The sequence below is a fragment of the Sceloporus undulatus genome, chromosome 5, assembly GCF_019175285.1.
Source record: "Sceloporus undulatus isolate JIND9_A2432 ecotype Alabama chromosome 5, SceUnd_v1.1, whole genome shotgun sequence".
In the NCBI taxonomy this organism is placed as follows: Eukaryota; Metazoa; Chordata; class Lepidosauria; order Squamata; family Phrynosomatidae; genus Sceloporus; species Sceloporus undulatus.
The window spans coordinates 189,073,306-189,092,656 of record NC_056526.1 but is presented as its reverse complement, the minus strand read 5'-3'; the positions used below and the strand labels follow the sequence as shown (position 1 = coordinate 189,092,656).

At 42.2% G+C, this 19,351-nt stretch overlaps 1 protein-coding gene across 1 annotated transcript in view; it reads right to left on the bottom strand.

The window, feature by feature from the left end:
* The window catches only part of ATRN (attractin), a 212,175-nt gene that overhangs the window by 114,568 nt on the left and 78,256 nt on the right, over positions 1 to 19,351 (bottom strand). Inside the window, exons 11-16 of the mRNA XM_042466476.1 lie at positions 18,743 to 18,827; positions 15,092 to 15,309; positions 10,188 to 10,309; positions 8,060 to 8,198; positions 4,068 to 4,249; positions 1,593 to 1,809 (exon numbers count right to left, since the gene is read on the bottom strand). Coding sequence (XP_042322410.1) covers positions 1,593 to 1,809; positions 4,068 to 4,249; positions 8,060 to 8,198; positions 10,188 to 10,309; positions 15,092 to 15,309; positions 18,743 to 18,827 — 963 coding nt within the window. The remainder of the gene's footprint in view (positions 1 to 1,592; positions 1,810 to 4,067; positions 4,250 to 8,059; positions 8,199 to 10,187; positions 10,310 to 15,091; positions 15,310 to 18,742; positions 18,828 to 19,351) is intronic.

Below are 19,351 nucleotides of genomic sequence, written 5' to 3'. Positions count from 1 at the left end.
TCCAAGAGACTACAAATTTCTGATACAACTTCTGTGTCAGTTTCCTTTATGGTTAAAAGTCCTTCACCATCACCTACTCTACCTCAGTCTACTTACTGTCATTACCTTTTCCCCTTCTTCGAGGTTTTATGCCTGAGATCATTGTGAAAAGACCAAGCTTCCCAGTTCTTCATACTTTCTAAATTTCTCTATCCTCGAGGGATGGAGCTGGACTATATATCATGAGCTTCAAGGAGAGTGTTTCAAAACTTTCCTAGTGTAACTTATCACTGTCATGGCCTTATGGTCTAGCAGCACTAACTACAGTAAATAGATTTGAGGCATGACACTTTAAACATCCACATACTATCTTTCTCAGCATTTCCACACAACCCTCATACACAATCCGGCTTCTATCTTGGCTCCCATTACAATCTACTAGGTATGCCACCTTGACCAAAGGTACTTAGATTAATTATTTAGATTTATTTGGGGAGAGTTTATAGCTCAGTATCAAGCAGAGGTTTTGCAAGCAGACAGTCCAGTGACCAACAGCCAATGTGGCATAGTGGTTTTGGTGTTGGACTACAACTCTGGAGACCACGGTTTGATTGCCAACTCAGCCATGATACCCACTGGGTGACCTTGGGTAAGTCACATGCTCTCAGCCTCAGTGGAAGGCAGTGGCAAGAAAGCCCCGTGGTTAGTTTGCCCTAGGGTTGCCATAAGTCAGAAACAACTTGAAGGCATACAACAACAACAGAAGTCCCATTATCAATTCCTTATATCACCCAGAAAGCTGAGAAAAGTGCTGCCTGAAATCCTGCAGAGTCACTGATAATTGGTGCCAACAGAACTCAAGGCAGTGGACCAAAGTGTATAGTATTTTCCTTTGGCCCAGGGATTCCAGATGACTGGGAACTTTGCTTTCTTTCACTCACTCTCATCCTGATATGTTATAGCTGCACAGACCCATTCCTTCATCATGGCCTTCTAGAATAACTCTAACCCTCACCTTGGAACACTATTCCATAATGCAGTTGCACTGCTTCCCAATCCTTCCTTTTTCATTCATTACTCTCTAATGCAGGGATGTGAAAAGAGTGGTCTGCAGGACACGTAAGGTCCCTGAACCCCATTTTTATGGCTTCTGAAGCCTCTTTACTGACCCATTGAAGTCTCGCAAGTCATAAAAAAATATTCACGCTGATATTCAAGTTTGCCCCAAACCAGCAAGGTCAACTAAAAGCCTGCCACTAGAGTAGCAGTTTAATTCTCTCACATCCCTGAAAACACCAAAATATTAGCCAAACATTGACCAAAACAGTGGACAGAACGGAACTTCTGGTGAGCTGAAACATGATGGAGTAGTCTTCTGAGGTGATGCGGGGACAAAAAAAGGCTCCCATCTACTCTGCAATTGTCCACCTTTGCTCTTATGTAACTAAGAGAGCGGCAGCTTAGCAAGGCAATTATAGAAGAGAGTCTGAGATGAGCCAAGCACCTGGCTCTAGACCTCCTGAGAAGGTTTTCCAGACATATCCCTTCATCACCCATCATCAAAATAAGAAATATCAATTACCTAGCAAGAACAACAATGAGAAATACTTTACCAGGCCTTTCACAGACACTGCCATTGACTAGGTTGATACAAGTTGCTGCCTTCAGCCCTCCTTTGATGGGTTCCGCTAAGTAACTGCAGAACCCAATGTCAGTCGGCTCCCCCGGCAACCACTGGAGCAAGGTGTTCGTAAAAGGAGACATGTCCTCCCAGCACCAATATGATATGTTGATCTTCCGTAGTCCAACCCATGGGGTCAAGGCTTTGGACTAAAGGTGGAGAAAACAAATTTTCAACTGAAGATACAAATGCATAATTTCAGAAGGGGCACTGAACTATGGTGCAACCCCAAAGCATCTTGGTAAGCAAAAATGTCTTTTCAGTTAACAAACACATCTTGTTTATCACCTAATGAGATGTCACATCTCACCACGGTGACAGCTCTACACAGAGCTGCCTTTGGAAAGTGTTTAGAAACTTCAGCTGGTCGAAAGAGCTGCAGAGAGCTTTCTAAATGGAGCTGGCTACAGGGAGCACACAACTCCTTTGTTGCACCAGCTACACTGGCTGCCAGTCCATTTCCAGGCACAATTCAAAGTACTAGTGTTGACCTATAAAGTCCTACATGGTTTAGGTCCAGGTTATTTGAAGGACTATATTCTCCCATATGACTCTCCCCATGTTTTGAGATCTTCTGATAAGGATCTTCATCAGTTGGAAACATGGGAGAGGGCCTTCTCAGTTGCTGTTTCTAGGATCCTGAACTCTCTTTTCAGAGAGTTTAGACTGGCACCTTCCTTACTATATTTCCTCAGGCAGGTGAAGACCTTTCTGTTTCAACAGGCCTTTGAGAACTGATCGTACAAGGCCATCCCATGAAAACTATGTGCTGGACTTTCTATTTGTTATTTTTGTTGTGCTGGGTGTCTGTTTTTAAACAGTTTATGTTTTTAACTGGTTTAAATATTTTAAAATAGTTTAATCACTTTTTAACATTTGTATTTTGTGAATTTTTAACTATGTTTGTGTTTTGTTTTGTTTTTAATCTCTTGTGTCCCGAACTATGGAAAAGACGGGACGATGATGATGATGATGGTGGTGGTGATTGTCTTTGGAATGCTGAGAACAGAATCAGGGAAAGAGCAAGGATCTCATGGATCTCTGCATCTCCCTTAGTCATCTGTCATGCTACTACTATCTTCTTTTCTGGTTTACTCCATCCTTTATGCACAGGCTATTAGGGGCAAAGCTACATGGCTATAGGTTCTGTGTAGTGCAAGATTAAGTCTGGCCAAAACAGGGCTCTAATAATGATTCGTTTTAGCCAAAGTCACCAATGGACAGAGAAATACCAACTAGCCCAGATGTAAGACAGCAGGCACAAAGAGAGCACAGGCTTCTTCAACCTGCAACTATTGCAAAGAACTATCACTATCAGTAACTTGCCCCTTATTGCTGGTTGTGGACTCACTCTAACAGACACAAGAAGAAAAAAAAGACATATTCTTTCCATGGGCAGGGCAATCAAACCAGAAATTGCTTTTAGGTGACGTATTCAAAAACAAGGAATTACAAACTCACTCCAGGTAAATGCTGTTTCCACAATCCTCTTGGAAAGAGTAGCTTGCGTGCCCATCAATATAAAGTCATCCCTGGGCACTCTGCCAGTATCTTCAATGGTATTACTATCTGAATTTCTCTCACCTTACATTCCTACTCGTTCCCTCCATTCTGGTAGTCAAGGTCTCCTGTGCCACCCTAGGATTTCCACTGCCCTGTCCCGGATTTGTCCTTTCTCACTTGCTGCCCCTCACTCCTGGAACCTCCTTCCCCCATGAGTGCGGCTCTTCACTTCTCTAACCAGTTTTAAAACTGAGTTAAAGACTACAGTCATCCCTCCATATTTGCAGCTTTGATATTTGCGGATTTGATTATTCACAGATTTCATTAATATGTTCTATCTAGGAATCTCTAGGTCCTCCAGTGCAACTCTGTGGTCAACTTTAACTAAAAGTTGCACTGAAAGACCATTTGTAGCTACTCCAGTGCCATTCTATGGTCAGTGTATGTTGGACATTGACCACAGAGTTGCACTGGAGGACCTAGAGATTCCTAGAAAGGTTTCCTCTCAGGTAAAAACAGTGTTTTTGTTTTTGCAGTTTTTCCATATTCACGGGGGTCTTGTTCCCCTAACCCTAGCGAATATGGAGGGACAACTGTATATTGTTCAGGGAAGCATTTCCAGGTAGTGTATGACTGTTTTTGTTTGACATCTGATATTTGACCTGATGCCTGTTATTTGATGTTTTTAACCTGTTGTTTGCTTATTTTATTACCTTATATTACTATCTACTGTTATACGAATTTGTTATTTTTAGATTGTACGCCATTGGCAGGTTTTATTATTCTTATTGATTTTACCCATTCTATGTACAACGCTGTGCAAATTTACAGCGCCTTATAAATAAAATGTAGTAGTAGTAGTAGTAGTAGTAGTAGTAATAATAATAATAATAATATCACTCACCGAGGACTGGATCTTCTGGAGCTCCTTGAGAATGAATTCCACCTTCTTCTGACTAGTGAGTGATGCCAGAGCAGCGTTGTGGTTCCTGCAGGTCAGCTTAGCATTGTCATAACTGTCTTTTGTATTTGTTATTTTCAAACATGAATTTCCAACCAAGTGCCATGTGGCCCCACAGATGTTTTCTGCAATAAATAAAAGAATCACCACCCTGAATACAATTAGCTTGCTAACAACAACAATAAAATGGAGTTAAATGTTTGACAGAGCTTTTGTTTTGCTTTGTTTTTTGTTTTTTTGGAAGTACAGTGGCCTTTCCATATTCGCAGCCTTGAGACTCAAGGTTTTGATTATTTACGAGGTCAAGGCCACTAATGTGGGCATCCCTCCTCAATCATTCCCTGAGCAGCCCAGGGAGAGATCGGGAGGCAAAGTGTCTTTTGGGGGTGAAGTCACCTCCCGCCTTTTCTTCCCCAAGAAGGAAAGGATAAAGGAGCGTGAGCCCCTGCTCCTCTTCCCTCACCCACCCCTCTCTTTAACTGGCTTCTGAGTGAGCGGGGAGTTATGCACAGTTTTTCCATATTCACGGGGTCTTGATCCCCTAACCCCCACAAATATGGAGGGAGGACTGTATTCACTATTAGTGCATCCTAGGACTAACTCATAAGCACAGAGGTAAGCAACCTGTGGCCCTCCAAGAGTTATAGGACTGCAACTCCCAGCATCTCTTAGCATTGACTGTTCTGGCTAAGACAGATAGGAGCTACAACCCAACAACATGTAAAGGGGTTCTGGATGACCAGCCCTGGCATAGACACACTCACCAGGCTATCTGTGCAAAGAATTGTGTCAAGCTGACCAGGCAAAGGGGTTTTAGAAAAAGTAGCTTGCTTTGGATATCAGGATTAACTAAATATAGGCAGCCAGGTTGTACAGATTTTGTGGACTAGTATTCTTAAAGATTTGTGTGGAGAACTGTACTACACAGAAACAGAGAAACCTAGTCAAGAAACAAAACTGTGAAAAGACTGAAAATCTGCCTTGCATTAGCACCTGAGTTCCAGGAAAGGATAAGAACCCAGCATTGGATTTGTCATGGGTGAATGGACTCTCACTGTCCTGTATCATTCAATGAGATTTAAAAAGAAGAGAATTCAGAAACAGCTGGTGCTTTCTTCTTCTGTTTCCCTGTATGTAGTTTTAAGAGGTGGCTGGCACAAGATAATCCTGTACATTGGAATGCGGTCCGCTGCTACAGGCAATGAGCTCTGTCCTTCTGCCTGCAAAATAGATAGTGAGACGCTTCCAGGAAGGATGGGATAATTATCTGTAAAATTCCTTGTGTGACGAAGAGAAATTGCCAGGCTCTGCAAGGTTCCATTGTGAGAACGAGGCAAGGAGAGCCTTCCTTTCTTTATTGAGGTTTCTATAATTTGCTCAAAAGCATCTCTGCACACATGCACAGACAGCAAGCCCAGAAGGACTGGCTCCTTGGCCAAAGTGCAAACACCCCACCCGATGTTTCTGGATTTGAAAAGCTCAGACCACAAGACAGTTTAGCTATACTTTTTGCACATTTGGGCATTCACAAATGCAGAATTCTCAAGGACAAATCATCTTTTTCTTGTCTTGCAGGTGAGGAGGGGGGAAATAGCAGTTTCTCATTCTCGCAAGCAAAAATGAGACTAGCAAGGATTCATTACTCTAGCATTCAAAATGTGTAAAAGCAAACTGGCGTTGGGAGGATTTTGTAAATTGCAGTGGAAATAACAGCTAGGATCACAAGTGAAAGCACTCTCAGTTTCTTTCCTCACTAGTCGCATGAAAACAGCATCACACAGTTGTGTCTCAAGTAGGCAGACTAGCATCCACCCTTGGTCACTGTGGCAAGAAACAGGATCCAACCTGCCACAACTAAGGCTGAAGCTTGGTCTGTGTAGATGATGGAAAAGCTTGTGTTGCTGCAGTGAGGCCAAACTAGATAGATTATGCCACTTACTGTGGAAAGAAGGAGCACAAAGTCTTCAGGAACCTCACCTGTTAACATTAGCAAACCAGGAACGTGAGGATTTGTGAAGGTCTTTACATGCTGTTTTTAAATAACGCAGAGTCTGGCCATACCAGCATATCACACTTTTCCTACACCACATGAAAACTGGAAACATGTCAACCAAGACCACCAGCTGTTAAGAAAGCTGAAGTCCCTCTTGAAACAGGCAGAGGAAGTTAGAAAGGAAGCAGACAGCACTAGATACTTTTCTTCTCCTGCCAGTCTCTCTCTTTTTTTCCACTAGTGCAGGGATGGCAATTTTCTAGGGCTGAGGGGCACAATGCCCCATGGAGATACAGGCACTCTCACTGCTGCCGCCATCCAATTTATGTAGTGATTCAACACGACATAAATACCAGCAATTCTTCTGGGAAACAAAGGATGGAGAGGGGGAGTGTACCCAATTCGTCTCCACAGAACCAAACTCCCAAAAGATCTTTCAGAGCACAATTCTAAAGGGTGCATTCAGTGCACACTATTGTTGTCGTTGTGTGCCTCCAGGTCACTTCTGACTTATGGCAATCTTAAGGCAAAACCAATCAAGGGGTTTTCTTCACAAGATTTAAGATTTAAGTCTTTAAATAAAGTTTTAAATTCAAGATCAAAAATGTTATCAGGAAAATTCAAATAAACAAATCCAAATAAAAATTGTTTTGTAAAGGTAAACTACAATGGCAATATATGAGGTCTGACTAGGTATACAGTGCGCCCGCACTACACGGCTTCCAGCTTACGCAGAAGCCGTGTGATGGGAGAGTGAGTGGTGCGTCCACCCCGGCACACACACACTCCCGCGACACAAGCACAAGCCCCATTCAATTGAATGGGACTCAAGCTTATGCATTTTTGGCTTATGCGGGGGGTGGTGGTGGTCCAGAATGGATCCCCACATAAGCCAAGGGTCCACTGTATTTATTTTTGTCTGGTATTACCAGATGGTCTTGATCAAAATTGATACTTTCCAATCCCTTATAGATTCAGTGAAGGAAGTAACAATATTAAGTCTTTGTCTTGTCTATGTATTAGTGAAATTGCTAGATGGAAGGTAATGAATGGTAAGCTCATACTGCAAGCAATTTGTTAAGTGTAAGGTGTGGGTCCTTTATGTTATGTTGCGTACTGTATTGTGAATGTATGTATTTTAAACAAAATGTATGTTGTAACGCTAATAGGAAAAAAATTCAGAGGGGGTTTGACATTGCCTTCCTCTGAGGCTGAGAGTGTGTGACTTGTCCAAGGTCACCTACTGGATTTCATGGCTGAGCTGGGATTCGAGCCCTGGTCTCCCAGTGTCCTAGTCCAACACTGAAACAACTACCACACATTGCCTCTCCCACACACCATACTCTACAGGAAAATGTTAATTTTGATGGTGGCCATAGTAACTCAGGATGGACAGGCACCACTAATAGCCAGCCACATTGTCTCCTCTTGGCAACTAAGGGCAATTAGCTGCTAAAAAAGAGATAAATCTATTTGTAGTAAACCAACAGAGCCAGTGGTTTGAGTGTTGGACTACAACTCTGGAGACCAAGTCTCAAATCCCCAGTTGGCCATGGAAACCTACTGGGTGACTTTGGCAAAGTCACATACTCTCAGCCTCAGAAAGTCACACGGCAGGTTTACTTTAAGTTGGAAACAACTTGAAGACACACAACAAGTAAACCAACAGATGCAAGAAGGGAGCCAGAGGCTCCTGATGTCTCATGCAGTTGCCTGCAATCTCCACTAGCTTCTGTTGCTTGTCTCTGGGGGAATTTTTTATGCAAAGCTGACATGACGAATTCAAAGCACAAGCTGAGTTTTGAAAGGTAATGTACACAGCCTGAATGAATACATCAGTCAATTCACTGGATCCAGGGGACAACCAGGCTTCTCTTTCATTGGGGATGGTAAGGTGAGGGGGATACACGTAGGTGGATGTTATGCCCTAAGAAAGACATACCAGGCAAAGCAATGCATTCTTGATTCCGGCCTTCCCACTGACAGTTCTGATCCAGGCTGCAGCTCTTGCAACTCGTCTTTTTGTTACAGAAAAAGGCTGGATTATCCTTGGGGCAGTTTTCAAAAGTGGTAATAGGAGTCTGAAAGAGACAACAACGGGTGAGTCCTTTTCTGCATGACACACACAAAGAGAATCCACTATATTACAAAAGAGGCAACTGGTTAAATGCATTTTTTTAAAAAATGAACCACTGAATTAATGTATTGCCCAGCGTCATCCTAAAGACAGCACAAATATCCAGCCTCAAATACCTTCCTCATATATCAATGCAGTACAATACTAATACAGAAGCCTTGTTTTATCCACCAATCTTGCAGGTCTGAGTCATCTGCTCGGTCCTAAATCATGGTTATTTACAATACAGACATTATGAAGTAGACCTAGGCTCCTCAAACATACACACACACACAAGGTTTTGGCTCATCTCACATCGGAATTCCATTAAACTCAGATCAGTTTTCCCATTGAATTTTTAGGCGAGGTACCCAAGAGCACCAAGCCTCCTGGTGGTGCTGGGTAAACACTCACTGCCCTAATGTTTCAAAAGCCTTTCAAAGCTGGGGGGGGGGGATGAAGAGAGAGGCATGTAAGGGAAGCCTAACACAACAGTATGCATTTCAAAGCCATTTGGAAGCTCCCCGCTTTCATATAGTGAGACAACATGCTCTACAACTGTTAGAGCCCAAAGGGAGAAAGCAAAGGATCCTGAAGGTTGATTTTTATCAAGAATGGGAGCTAGTAGTAGCGCTAGGGGCAGATTTTCTACTCCTGGGACATTCCTGAAGCCACAAGGAGTTTCAAATATCCCAAAATATAAACGCAAAAGAAAAACAGAATACCAAAAAGACTGGAGGTCCACTGCCAGTTTTGAAAAAGACATTTTTTGGTTAAACCCTGCAGTTTCCCTCATATCCATAGCCTGCTATTTAAAATAAATCACTGATCCTAGGGATTTCCATTCACCCTTTGAGTGGGGTGGAAAAAAGGACTGTCCATGGAGTTGAAAGGGCTTTTAAAATATAAAAACTTAGGGGGCCACATGTGGCACCAGGGCCGCCCTTTGCTCAGACCGGGTTATATGGAGACAACCTGCTTGGAAAACAAGTGACCAGGAAACTGCTATCCAGAATAGCTTTGTAACTTTGTTCCCACTGCTGAGGTATATGTCTTTCACAATTCCATGATGATAAGCACATTATTGCAGTCTCCCTTATCCTTAATTCCAAAATACTCCAAAATCCAAAACTGTCCACATGGGTGGCTGAGATAGTGACACCTTTGCTTCCTGATGATTCAGGGTACATAAACCTTGTTTCAGGCACACACAAAAATATTATGCAGAGAATTACCTTCAGACTACATTTATAAGGTGCATATACAGTGTGCCCGCTCCATATGTGGGCGCACCATACGTGGCTTCCTGTTTACGCGGCTCAAGATTATGCAGGATTTGCCTTACGTGGGGGGGTCTGGAATGGATCCCCCACATAAGGCAAGGCTCCACTGTAAAATATAAACAAATGTCATGTTTAGACTTGAATCCCATCTTCAAGTTATCTCCTTATGTACATGCAACTATTCCAAGAGTTCAAAAGAAATTCAACCACCCCCCCCCCCCCAAAAAAAAACCCTGGTCCCAAGCATTTTGGATAAGGGAGATGCAACCTGTAGTAAAACTCAGTCTACCAAGAATTTCTACTCTCATTTTCAAGCAAAACACACTTGGGAGAAAAAACTGAGGCTGCACATAGGCCTGAAAACACATAAGCAAGTGAGCCACAAAGAATTATGAGTGGCTGCTGTGTAAGCGCCAGGACAATGACTACCTCAGGCCCTTCCTACGTGACTCTATAGGAAGGAGGGAAATCTTGCAGAGTCCATACAGCCCTCCTCCCTCCCTCTTACTGCAGGTACTGAAATACTGGAAGCACTCAACACAATAGAGGCAGGCCACCCAGCACTAACAAACTGTAATGGCTTTACAAATGCAGCTGCTGACAAGCAGCTTTTTTGCAATGAAAGTGAGGGAGGTTAGGATTATCTGACGTAAGAAGGAATAAAAAGTTACCTGGTCTTCCGAGCAGTTGCTGTTTCTCGACAAGCACTGGTCGGTGCACCAATGGCATCGGTTTGTGTTGGCTGTACAGCTGAAGCAGTCCGTAATCTGATCACATTTTTCATGGTCTGTGGCTAATAAAGGAAAGGAAGCCAAATCTGTGTGACCAAATACAGCCATTTGGAGACAGAGCCTGTCAAGCTTTTTGCATGTCACACACAAGCTAGAGATGCACAACTTAGGTCCAATAACACTGACATACAATCTGGTCTTCTTCACATCAGACCACATGGGGGTATTCTTACGGGATACAACGCTCCTCCATTCTCCCCCTTCTTCATCCAAAGCTATTAACATGCAGTGTGGTTTACACAGTTCAAGGTGACACATCCCTGTGTCCAAAATGTCTCAAAATTCAACAAACAGAAAATCCCTTGGAAAAATGGAGGTGGGGTGAACAGAGAGAAAATGTGCAGACACATACTGGGCTTGGTTACAACTGGACATGGCATTCAACCACTTTGGACCAGTGGGGACATTTGGAATTCCAATCAACTGTCATGTGCACTATCACAAAATGGCTTCCATGTTGGGCATGACCAGACATATGATATCCATTTCACGAGAAAGGCAAACTTGCAAAGCTAAAAGATCTTGTCATGCATCTTTCTTCCCCTAACACAGTGATTTCCAAATTCTGGTTCTCCACGTGTTTTGGACTTCAGCTTCCAGAAGCCTTAGCCATCTTGGCCAATAGTCTGTGTTTCTGGGAGGTGAAGTCCAAAATACCTGGAAGGCCAGTTTGGGAATCACTGCCCTAACACATATACACAGAATGATCTGCCCAAATGCATCCTCTTCCTTCCCTCCTTCCTCACATGCACACACCCATTCCATCAGCTTGCCCCTGTTGCTCTCCTCCATAGCCCAATCTTACCCAGCCATCATTTTTATTCTTCCTGCCCCCCCCCCCCACCAATTCCTTTCAGTTTTAGTGAACTAGCTGGTATGAAATCAAGAAATCTGGTCTCCAATGGTCAGGTGTAACCAGAAGCACCCTGGGTGAAGGAAGAGTGGAAGGCCAGATAGTTAGAGGGTGGATCTTTGCTTTCTAACTGCCAAGGCACATGGAGGGGAGGAATAAACATTGTTTTTAATAAAGTCAGGAGGCCCAGGGTTTTCTTGAATCCAAATGCAGTCCTTGGGCCATCCTGATAGGAGTTAAGGGTCCTACACATCTGGAAGGCCAAAAACCCTTCATTCCTTTACCACTGACCAAGCAGGTTGGGATGGATGGAAACTACTCTGATAATATCTGTAAGGCTTCAGGTTATCCACCTTATCTTGGAGGGTGCATAAATCCATCCATCCATCTTTATTGTAGGGGATGGCAGAAAACCTCCTGAAGAGACTCCAGGACCCTGGATTCTTCCTTTTGCATTCTTGAAGTTCCTGGCCCTCCTGATTTTATAAAAACAAATGTTATCCTCCCCCCACTCCAGCAAGAAATCACCCTCTAGCTGGATGGAAACTGAACTCTGACATCTGGAAGGGCACAGGTTGCTACCCCTGAAGAAAGGATATGAACCAATGAAATAGTTGGCACATTGGGAGCTTTTTCAAGTTACAGAAGCAACCTCAGAAGGGTGGTATTCTTTGCGGGGGGGGGGGGGGGGGGCTTCAGGTAAAAATCACAGCTAAGGAGAAAGAGGCAGAATGGTTTGAGGAAGTAGGAACACCCTGAACAGCTAAACTGAAATAGCAATAACATAATAATACTAATAACAACAACAACGAGGATGATGGAGCCCAAAGAAGTGGTGGTGGTGGTAGCTTGTAACAACAACCTTTTTTACTGGAATGCTAAAAAGAGAATGTCATGCAAAATTCTCCATCTGCATGGATCCTCTTGTACAGGAAAGCATTCAGCCATGTGAGAATATCCACACACAGCCTGAGCTGATACCACCAAGGCACAACTTTGACTATCTCCTTAAAACCAGGCTTCCAACTTCACAGAAAGGCCAAGCATTGGGATATAAAAGGTTTTGTGATGCTTGCTCACAATTTGTGCCCCATGCTTCATGTATGTTTTTAAGTACTGACAAATATAGATGGTAGGCATCACCTTAGAAAAGGTGCCTCCTAAGATGATGCCTCCCAACAATTTTTGACAGGACAGCTTGTTGCATTTTCTGTGTGCCTTCCCCAGAAACAAATCCCTCTCACTTCTGAACAGCTGTCTGTCTACAAAGACACACTTGTGCAAATCTGTTCTTACTAAATGCTCTACCTTCCTTCAAAAATGTGATGCCTCAATTGCTTCTTTCCAGCCCCTCGCAAATATTTTCAAATGCCTTTTTCTCTAACTTTTCCAGAGGAACATTCTTCTTGAGATGAGGAAACCAGACCTGTACACAGTGTTCCAAATGCCTCTGCACCGTGAATTCATAAAGAAACATTTAATATTTGGCTGATTGACTTTCAGCATCTCTTCACAAACTGCCAGCACTTTCTTCATAGCTTGCAACACTCTACGGTTATGCTGTCACTGAATTTTCTATTCCATGCAAGATTCTTCTCAGTTCTTATGTCTGTATTTCGTTTCTTATGCTTACTTTTGAATTCAAATACAAAACTGGGAAAATGTGTTCCTCAAGGCAGTTGATCCTTTACACTAAATATTTTCTGCCATTTCTGCATCCAGCCATTCAATTTGAAGAGGTACTTTTAGAAGTTTAGAGATTTGGGTTCTTGATTTCCTCAGACTATTTGAGTGGGCATGCAGTTCAATTATTTTACTATAAAGTTCAACAACTTTCTCGCAGTACATTCCACAAGGAAGCAAACCTCTGTCATTCAGTCTCCATCAGCTTTCTCATTTTATAACCAGTTACTAATCATTAGGGGACATGTCCCCTTTATCCTAAGGCTATCAAATTTATTAAGGAACCTTGAGTGAAGGACTCTGTAAATTCCTTTTGGAAAGTCCGAACACAAAATATCTGGCAGAACACCTCATCAATAAGACTTCTGATGATTTTTTATTTAAAAAAACATGCATTACATATTTAAAAATATGTACAGTCACCTTTTCGGATCAAAGCCTCCTGAGGATCATTCTAAAATGTAAAGCAGAGATTCTACATTGTGCTTGTGTGATGTCAACCTATATTCACATAGTTACGCTGTGGTTGTGCTGAATCACTCTTCTGCTAACTATCTAAATTTTGCAGCCAACTCATATCTGTGAATGTGTTTGCTGTTTCCATAAATCCTAGTGAATCAAGTAGTACACTGAAGGCACTGATAAGTAGATGGTGATGGTGAGTTAATAATATCCCGCCTTTTTCCAAAATTGGGACTCAAAGCAACTTACAATTTAAAAGAACAATACCATTAAAAACATACATAAAGTGCACCTTAAAACAGAATAAAACTTTTTACAATACAGTGAGCCCGTGCCATACCCGGGCTCATTATAGGCGGCTTCCAGCTTACATGGAAGCCACCGGGAATCAGGAGAATGTGGCGCACACAAACAGCCACATGGTGTGCACAAGTCCCATTATATCTAATGGGGTTCAAGCATATGCGGGTTTTTTTGCCTTACGCAGGAGGGGGTCTGGAACAGATCCCGCATAAGGCAAGGGCAGACTGTATTAAAACAACTCATATTCTAGTTTAAAAAATTAAGACAGGTGCATTAGACAGGTCTGCCGCTGCCCTTGTTTGCTGCGCGAAAGAGCCATAGCAGACAAACCGCGCGGCTCCTCCACGCAGCAAAAAGAACCCACAAAAAGTGGGTTCTTCTTGTGGCGCAGTTAAGATGCTGCAAGGCACTAATGGTGCCCTTGTGGCGTCACAAATGTGCAGCGATGTGCAGACGCTAGGCGTCCATCACGTCAAAATGGTGGTGTCCATCTGTATAGGGAGCGCCATTTTGACACCCTCATCACATGCGAGGGGCGAGGGATGTCTAAAAGTGCCACCCCTCACACATGATGACGGCGCCTCTATGGGCCCATCTGTAACGCGCCACAATTAAAAAGTGAAAAAGCCTATTAAGAAGCATTCAATTAAAATGATACTGCACCCGTAGCCCATTCTTTAACAACTTTGTTTTTTTGAGCTCCATTCATAAATGTAGAATTGCATGTGTGGCTGTTATCTGTGGAATTCTACTTACACAAGTGTGAACTAAGTATGTAGGTTAATGCCCAAAAAAAGCAACCACATGCATAAGGGAACTTATGTTGGCATAAAACACCAACAAGATACCAGCCATAAATGTACATTATAATGGCGTGGTACAGACCTCCCCAAAAGGGAGGCCTGCCAGCACCTGTTTTTCCTCCACAGGGAAGCCGCAACCGTCAAACCACATGGTTTCCCTGCGGAGGAAAAAGAATCCACAAAAATAACCCCAATGGCACATTCATGACATCACATACTAGGGTGGCCGGTTGGTTCCTTAACCCTAGTACGGTGTCAGCATGGCGCTTTAGCTTTACCGCGCCATAATCAATAAAAATGTTAAAGCCAAAAGCACTTTAAAAGTACAATTAAAACAGGATTCGAATCTCAACAGAGGTCAGTCATAAGGAAACAGTATAAGACTAACAATGGGTATTTGTAATTATGTAAGATCTCAAGGCAGCCTATTTCTGAATACCTGCTGCTGAGGAAGAAGCTGCTATTGCCCCTTATATCTCCATTCTTGTATCTTCCAGAGCCAAATGATCAGGAAGACAACAGTCTGAGAGTTGATAGATGCTATATATCTACAATAAATTTATCCACTGTACCATCAAATTACTTCATCAGAGAGTTATGGAATAGCTAACACAACATCATTTACCCAATAACAATGCCAAATACACCACAGCAAAAATAATTAGAGGACCAATACCTACCTTGTGAGGAAGGGCATTCCTCAATGATTTTTTGTTCTTGTTGTGCAGTGGCCATTTCCCATGGAAGACACTGGGAAAGGGAGGCATTCCACACACATCGAAGTCCAGGGCCTGTCCTTAAGCAGGTGTCATTGTTGTAAGCTTCACAGCTTTCTGGGGTGTACTTCACGATGTCGCTTAGAAGGAGGCTATTAAAGCCTCCAAATATGTACATAACGCTACACAAAGGAAGACAGAGGAATAGTTTGCGCTTTATTTAAAAACATACAAATATAATGCTACTTGTGATGAATTGGCCTATGGCCTCCAAACAACAAGAGAGCCTTGAAAACTTCCTCTTTTTTTTGGACTAAAACCAAGGAGCCTCAAATGGAATCAGCCAATCCCCCAAACTTTCCCCATTCTCAATTTTTTAAAAATTGAATTTTGGTGATTTTTGTCTGAACCAGCTTCACCCACCGCACCATATCCCACCTCCAAACCCCCCAATACTTTTGTTTTCCTTTGAGTCCATCTTGATATAAAGACAGAAAGCAATGCAATGTCACTTCTGTTTGCAATTTTAAGAGCAACTCTAAAGTAAATCAGAGGTATTTTGGCCTGCTGGGAGCAGGCCATGGCTCATAAGGAGGATGGTGGGAAGGTTGGGCTCCTGGCTCCCATTCAGTTGTCCATCTTTTTGGAAGATGGCATTTTGTGAATTCACTGCCTTCCTATGGTAACCAAAGAGTCTTTTATAATGCAAACATCTAATATTTTGCAATAGGATTGAAGAAAAAGGCAGCAGACTAACAGGAACTATATGGCTTATATCCTGTGTAGTTATGAAACTGAATGTGTCAGTCTATGACCTGGTTATGTGGCTTGGCATGGGACATGAAGAGAATCTCAGGGACTTGTTTTAAAAGCATACTTCTAGATCTCAGGTTACCGAGAAGTGTAAAGACATGACAGACTCATGAAACTGTACAAATGAGAAAGCAGGTTCAAGTGATGAGCAAGGCTTTAGCCCTTGGAACAACTCTGTCTACCTCTTCTCCATTCACTTCAAATTAATATTATCTAATGACCCTTATCTATTGATCACCCATTAGCCAGTGTATAGGTATTTCCAATTTCATAGCCATGGATACAACCTAATACTTCAAAAACCTGGCTCTTAGATTTCCCAAGTGGCTTTAATTTAAAACTATACCTATATAGTTGTCCCTCCACATTCATTGGGGCGAGGGGTGAAGGACCCCTGTGAAAGTAGAAAAGCCTCAAATAAAAACACTATTCTTTTTACCTGGGAGAACTTCTCTCTAGAAATCTCCAGGTCCTGCAGTGCAACTCTGTGGTCAACATCTACCAAAGGTTGATCACAGAATCATTATTATTATTATTATTATTATTATTATTATTATTATTATTATTATCTTTATTTATAAAGCGCTGTAAATGTACAAGGCGCTGTATAAAAACCAAATAAAATTAAGAATATATAAAAAGCCTGCCTATGGCATACAATCTAAAAGTTAAAACAACAAGTTAGAAACATCATAAGAAAACAAGTTGAAACAGCAAATATCCATTATTGAGTCAAGCATCAAAACAACCAGGTTACAGTCATAGACTCCCTGGGAACGCTTCCCTAGACAATATGGTCTTTAACTCAGTTTTAAAACTGGTTAGAGAAGTGTTGAGTCGTGCTGGAGGACCTACAAATGCCTAGAGAAGTGTTTTCTCTAGGAACTTCTAGGTTCTTCAGCACAACTCTATGGTCAGCTTCCGCAAATAACAAATCCACAAAAGTCAAAGCTGAAATTGTGGAGGGCCAACTGTATTTATATCTATACTTTCCTCCCCATCTATGTATAGATATATTCAGAAATATGAGTTATGATTACAGAATTTTCCTTTTTAAAAAATACAGAAATGTTAGGGAGTGCGCAGGACACCCAGAACCCCAAATAACCTAGCTGAGCTTCACAGGCACAGAAGGGAGGTCACAACTTCAAAAAACAGCCTTTTCAACTGAGGCTGTGAAGTGTGAAAATGGCTTCTTTAGGTATTTTAAGGCCCAAACAATTGTGGCTGTTCAGATTAAGTGACGGATGGCTGAAGTCAAAAGCAGCACGGTAGATACAAGAAAGAGTTCAGAACAGGGCCACCAGAAACACAAAGATGCGAATGGCTTCTGCCCAAGAGGAGAAGATTTAAGACGGGGCTCTCAAAAAGGCGATAAAACCATGTTGTTATGATAGGAGGTACATTAGCTAGTGAATGGAGTGGAAAAGCTGAGTTGGAAACTTGTTCAAAGCAAGGATGGAGGCAAAACTCAATGAGCTAAACAGTTATCTTTCAAAACCAGTAAAAGTACGTTTTCTCAATTAACCCATGAAGCTCATTATCACAGGAGGATAATGCTAAGGGAATAAGCACAATGGACAATTAAGAAGAGAGATGGGGCAGTTAAGGCAGTTCAACAGGTAATGTATTATCTACATAGATATAATGCTTCTGTATAAGAAAGAAAAACATCTAAACTGCATGAAGTGTGTATATCTACTGGGAAAATGTGGCTAAGGGCAAAAGAGCCAATATACAAATGGTCATCTATGTAATTTGGAAGTCTGGTCCCCACATTGTTTTTGTTGTTCATTGCCATCAGATCAGCTTCAACTTATAGCAAACCTATAAAAGAGAGACTTGCAAGAATCCTGTTCACTAGGAACCCTCCTCAAGTCTTGCAAACTCAGGGCATTCTTGATGGAGTCAGTCCATCTGTAATATGGCCTTCGTCTTTTCCTACTGCCTTAAACTTTACCTAGCACCATCATTCCCCAGGCTGAATGGCTATTAGTACAGAAAGTTAGAGTTTTTTAAAGCAGCCATAATTAAATGGTAGCACTTTCAGTGTTAGTTCTACGAACATCATCATGCCTCCAATGTATTAGGGCTGAATATGGTACTCATGGCTATCACGCTTCCTTAACTGTCCTGATTTTCTTTCCTATCCACTGCTGAAGTGGGCAATATGTGGCCTTCCAGTTATCATTGGACTATAATTTCTACGGTTAACTATGCTAACCACAAATGATGAGATTGGAAGTGCATTCCAATATATCTGGAGACCAACAAGTTGCCTAACCCTGATCCTCTGCATCTGACAATGAGATTGATAAAAAGGAGGTGTGTAGGAGCCTGGCATTCCAGCTATTTCCAGTCCTGAAGAGCTACTACTCACGTTAGTGCCTCAATCCCAAATGTGCACTACCTGAAGGATGCTGTGATGGCCACAAGCAGAGTTGGTAGCTTTTTTGTGGGTTTTTCGGGCTATGTGGCCATGTTCTAGAAGAGTTTATTACTTATGTTTTGCCAGCATCTGTGGTTGGCAAAACATCAGGAATAAACTCTTCTACAACATGGCTACGTAACCCCCCAAAAAACACAAAAAACTATGAATGAAAGCCTCAACTTAACAGAGTTGGTGGCTGCTGTCCCAAACAGCAGGGACAAAATCAGGGCTTATGGTGGTGCACAAGAGAGTCCTACAGCCTTCTATGTCCTCTGTGGCCAGTTGTTCACGAACAGGAGTGTGGGGGTCCTTCTCCCCACACCTTCCTTCCACACTCACATACAGACCCACAAGGTACTTTGGCCTCTTACCTATTGCTCTGCACTGCTGAATGTCCAAATCTGTTGATATCGTTGGGAAGATCAGGTGGAGGAAGCACAGACCAACGATCACATGCTAGAATAAAAGAAGCATGTTTCCAGTATGTTAATTGATGCTTTCAGTGCAACAATTTCTCATTATTCTAATAATATAATAATAGTAATATAATAAATTCTATTTCTTTCCCAGTCCTCTTCAAGGCTCAAGGTGGGGTACAGGATGTTAAAACACAAAGCACAATCAAGAAGACATAAAACCAACTGTAAAAATACAATACTATAAAGCAGTTGAAATGCATTAATAACAGCACTTCCTTTAGAATATACAAATTAAAAAGTCATAATTTAAAACTGACTGAGTAGGCCTGCCAGAAGAGATATGTCTTTAATGCTGTTTTAAATGCAGTGAGTGTTTTCAATTGTCATATCTCTTCTGGCGGGTCATTCCACAGTCGGGGCAGCAGATGAAAAAGTCATCTGGGAAACCTTTGCTAGTCTAGTCCTGGCCAGCTGGAGTAAACGTTTCCCTTGAGTGTACAGGGCAGATTGTACAAGAGGAGACAATCCTGTAGGTAACCTGGACCCAAACTATGTAGGGCT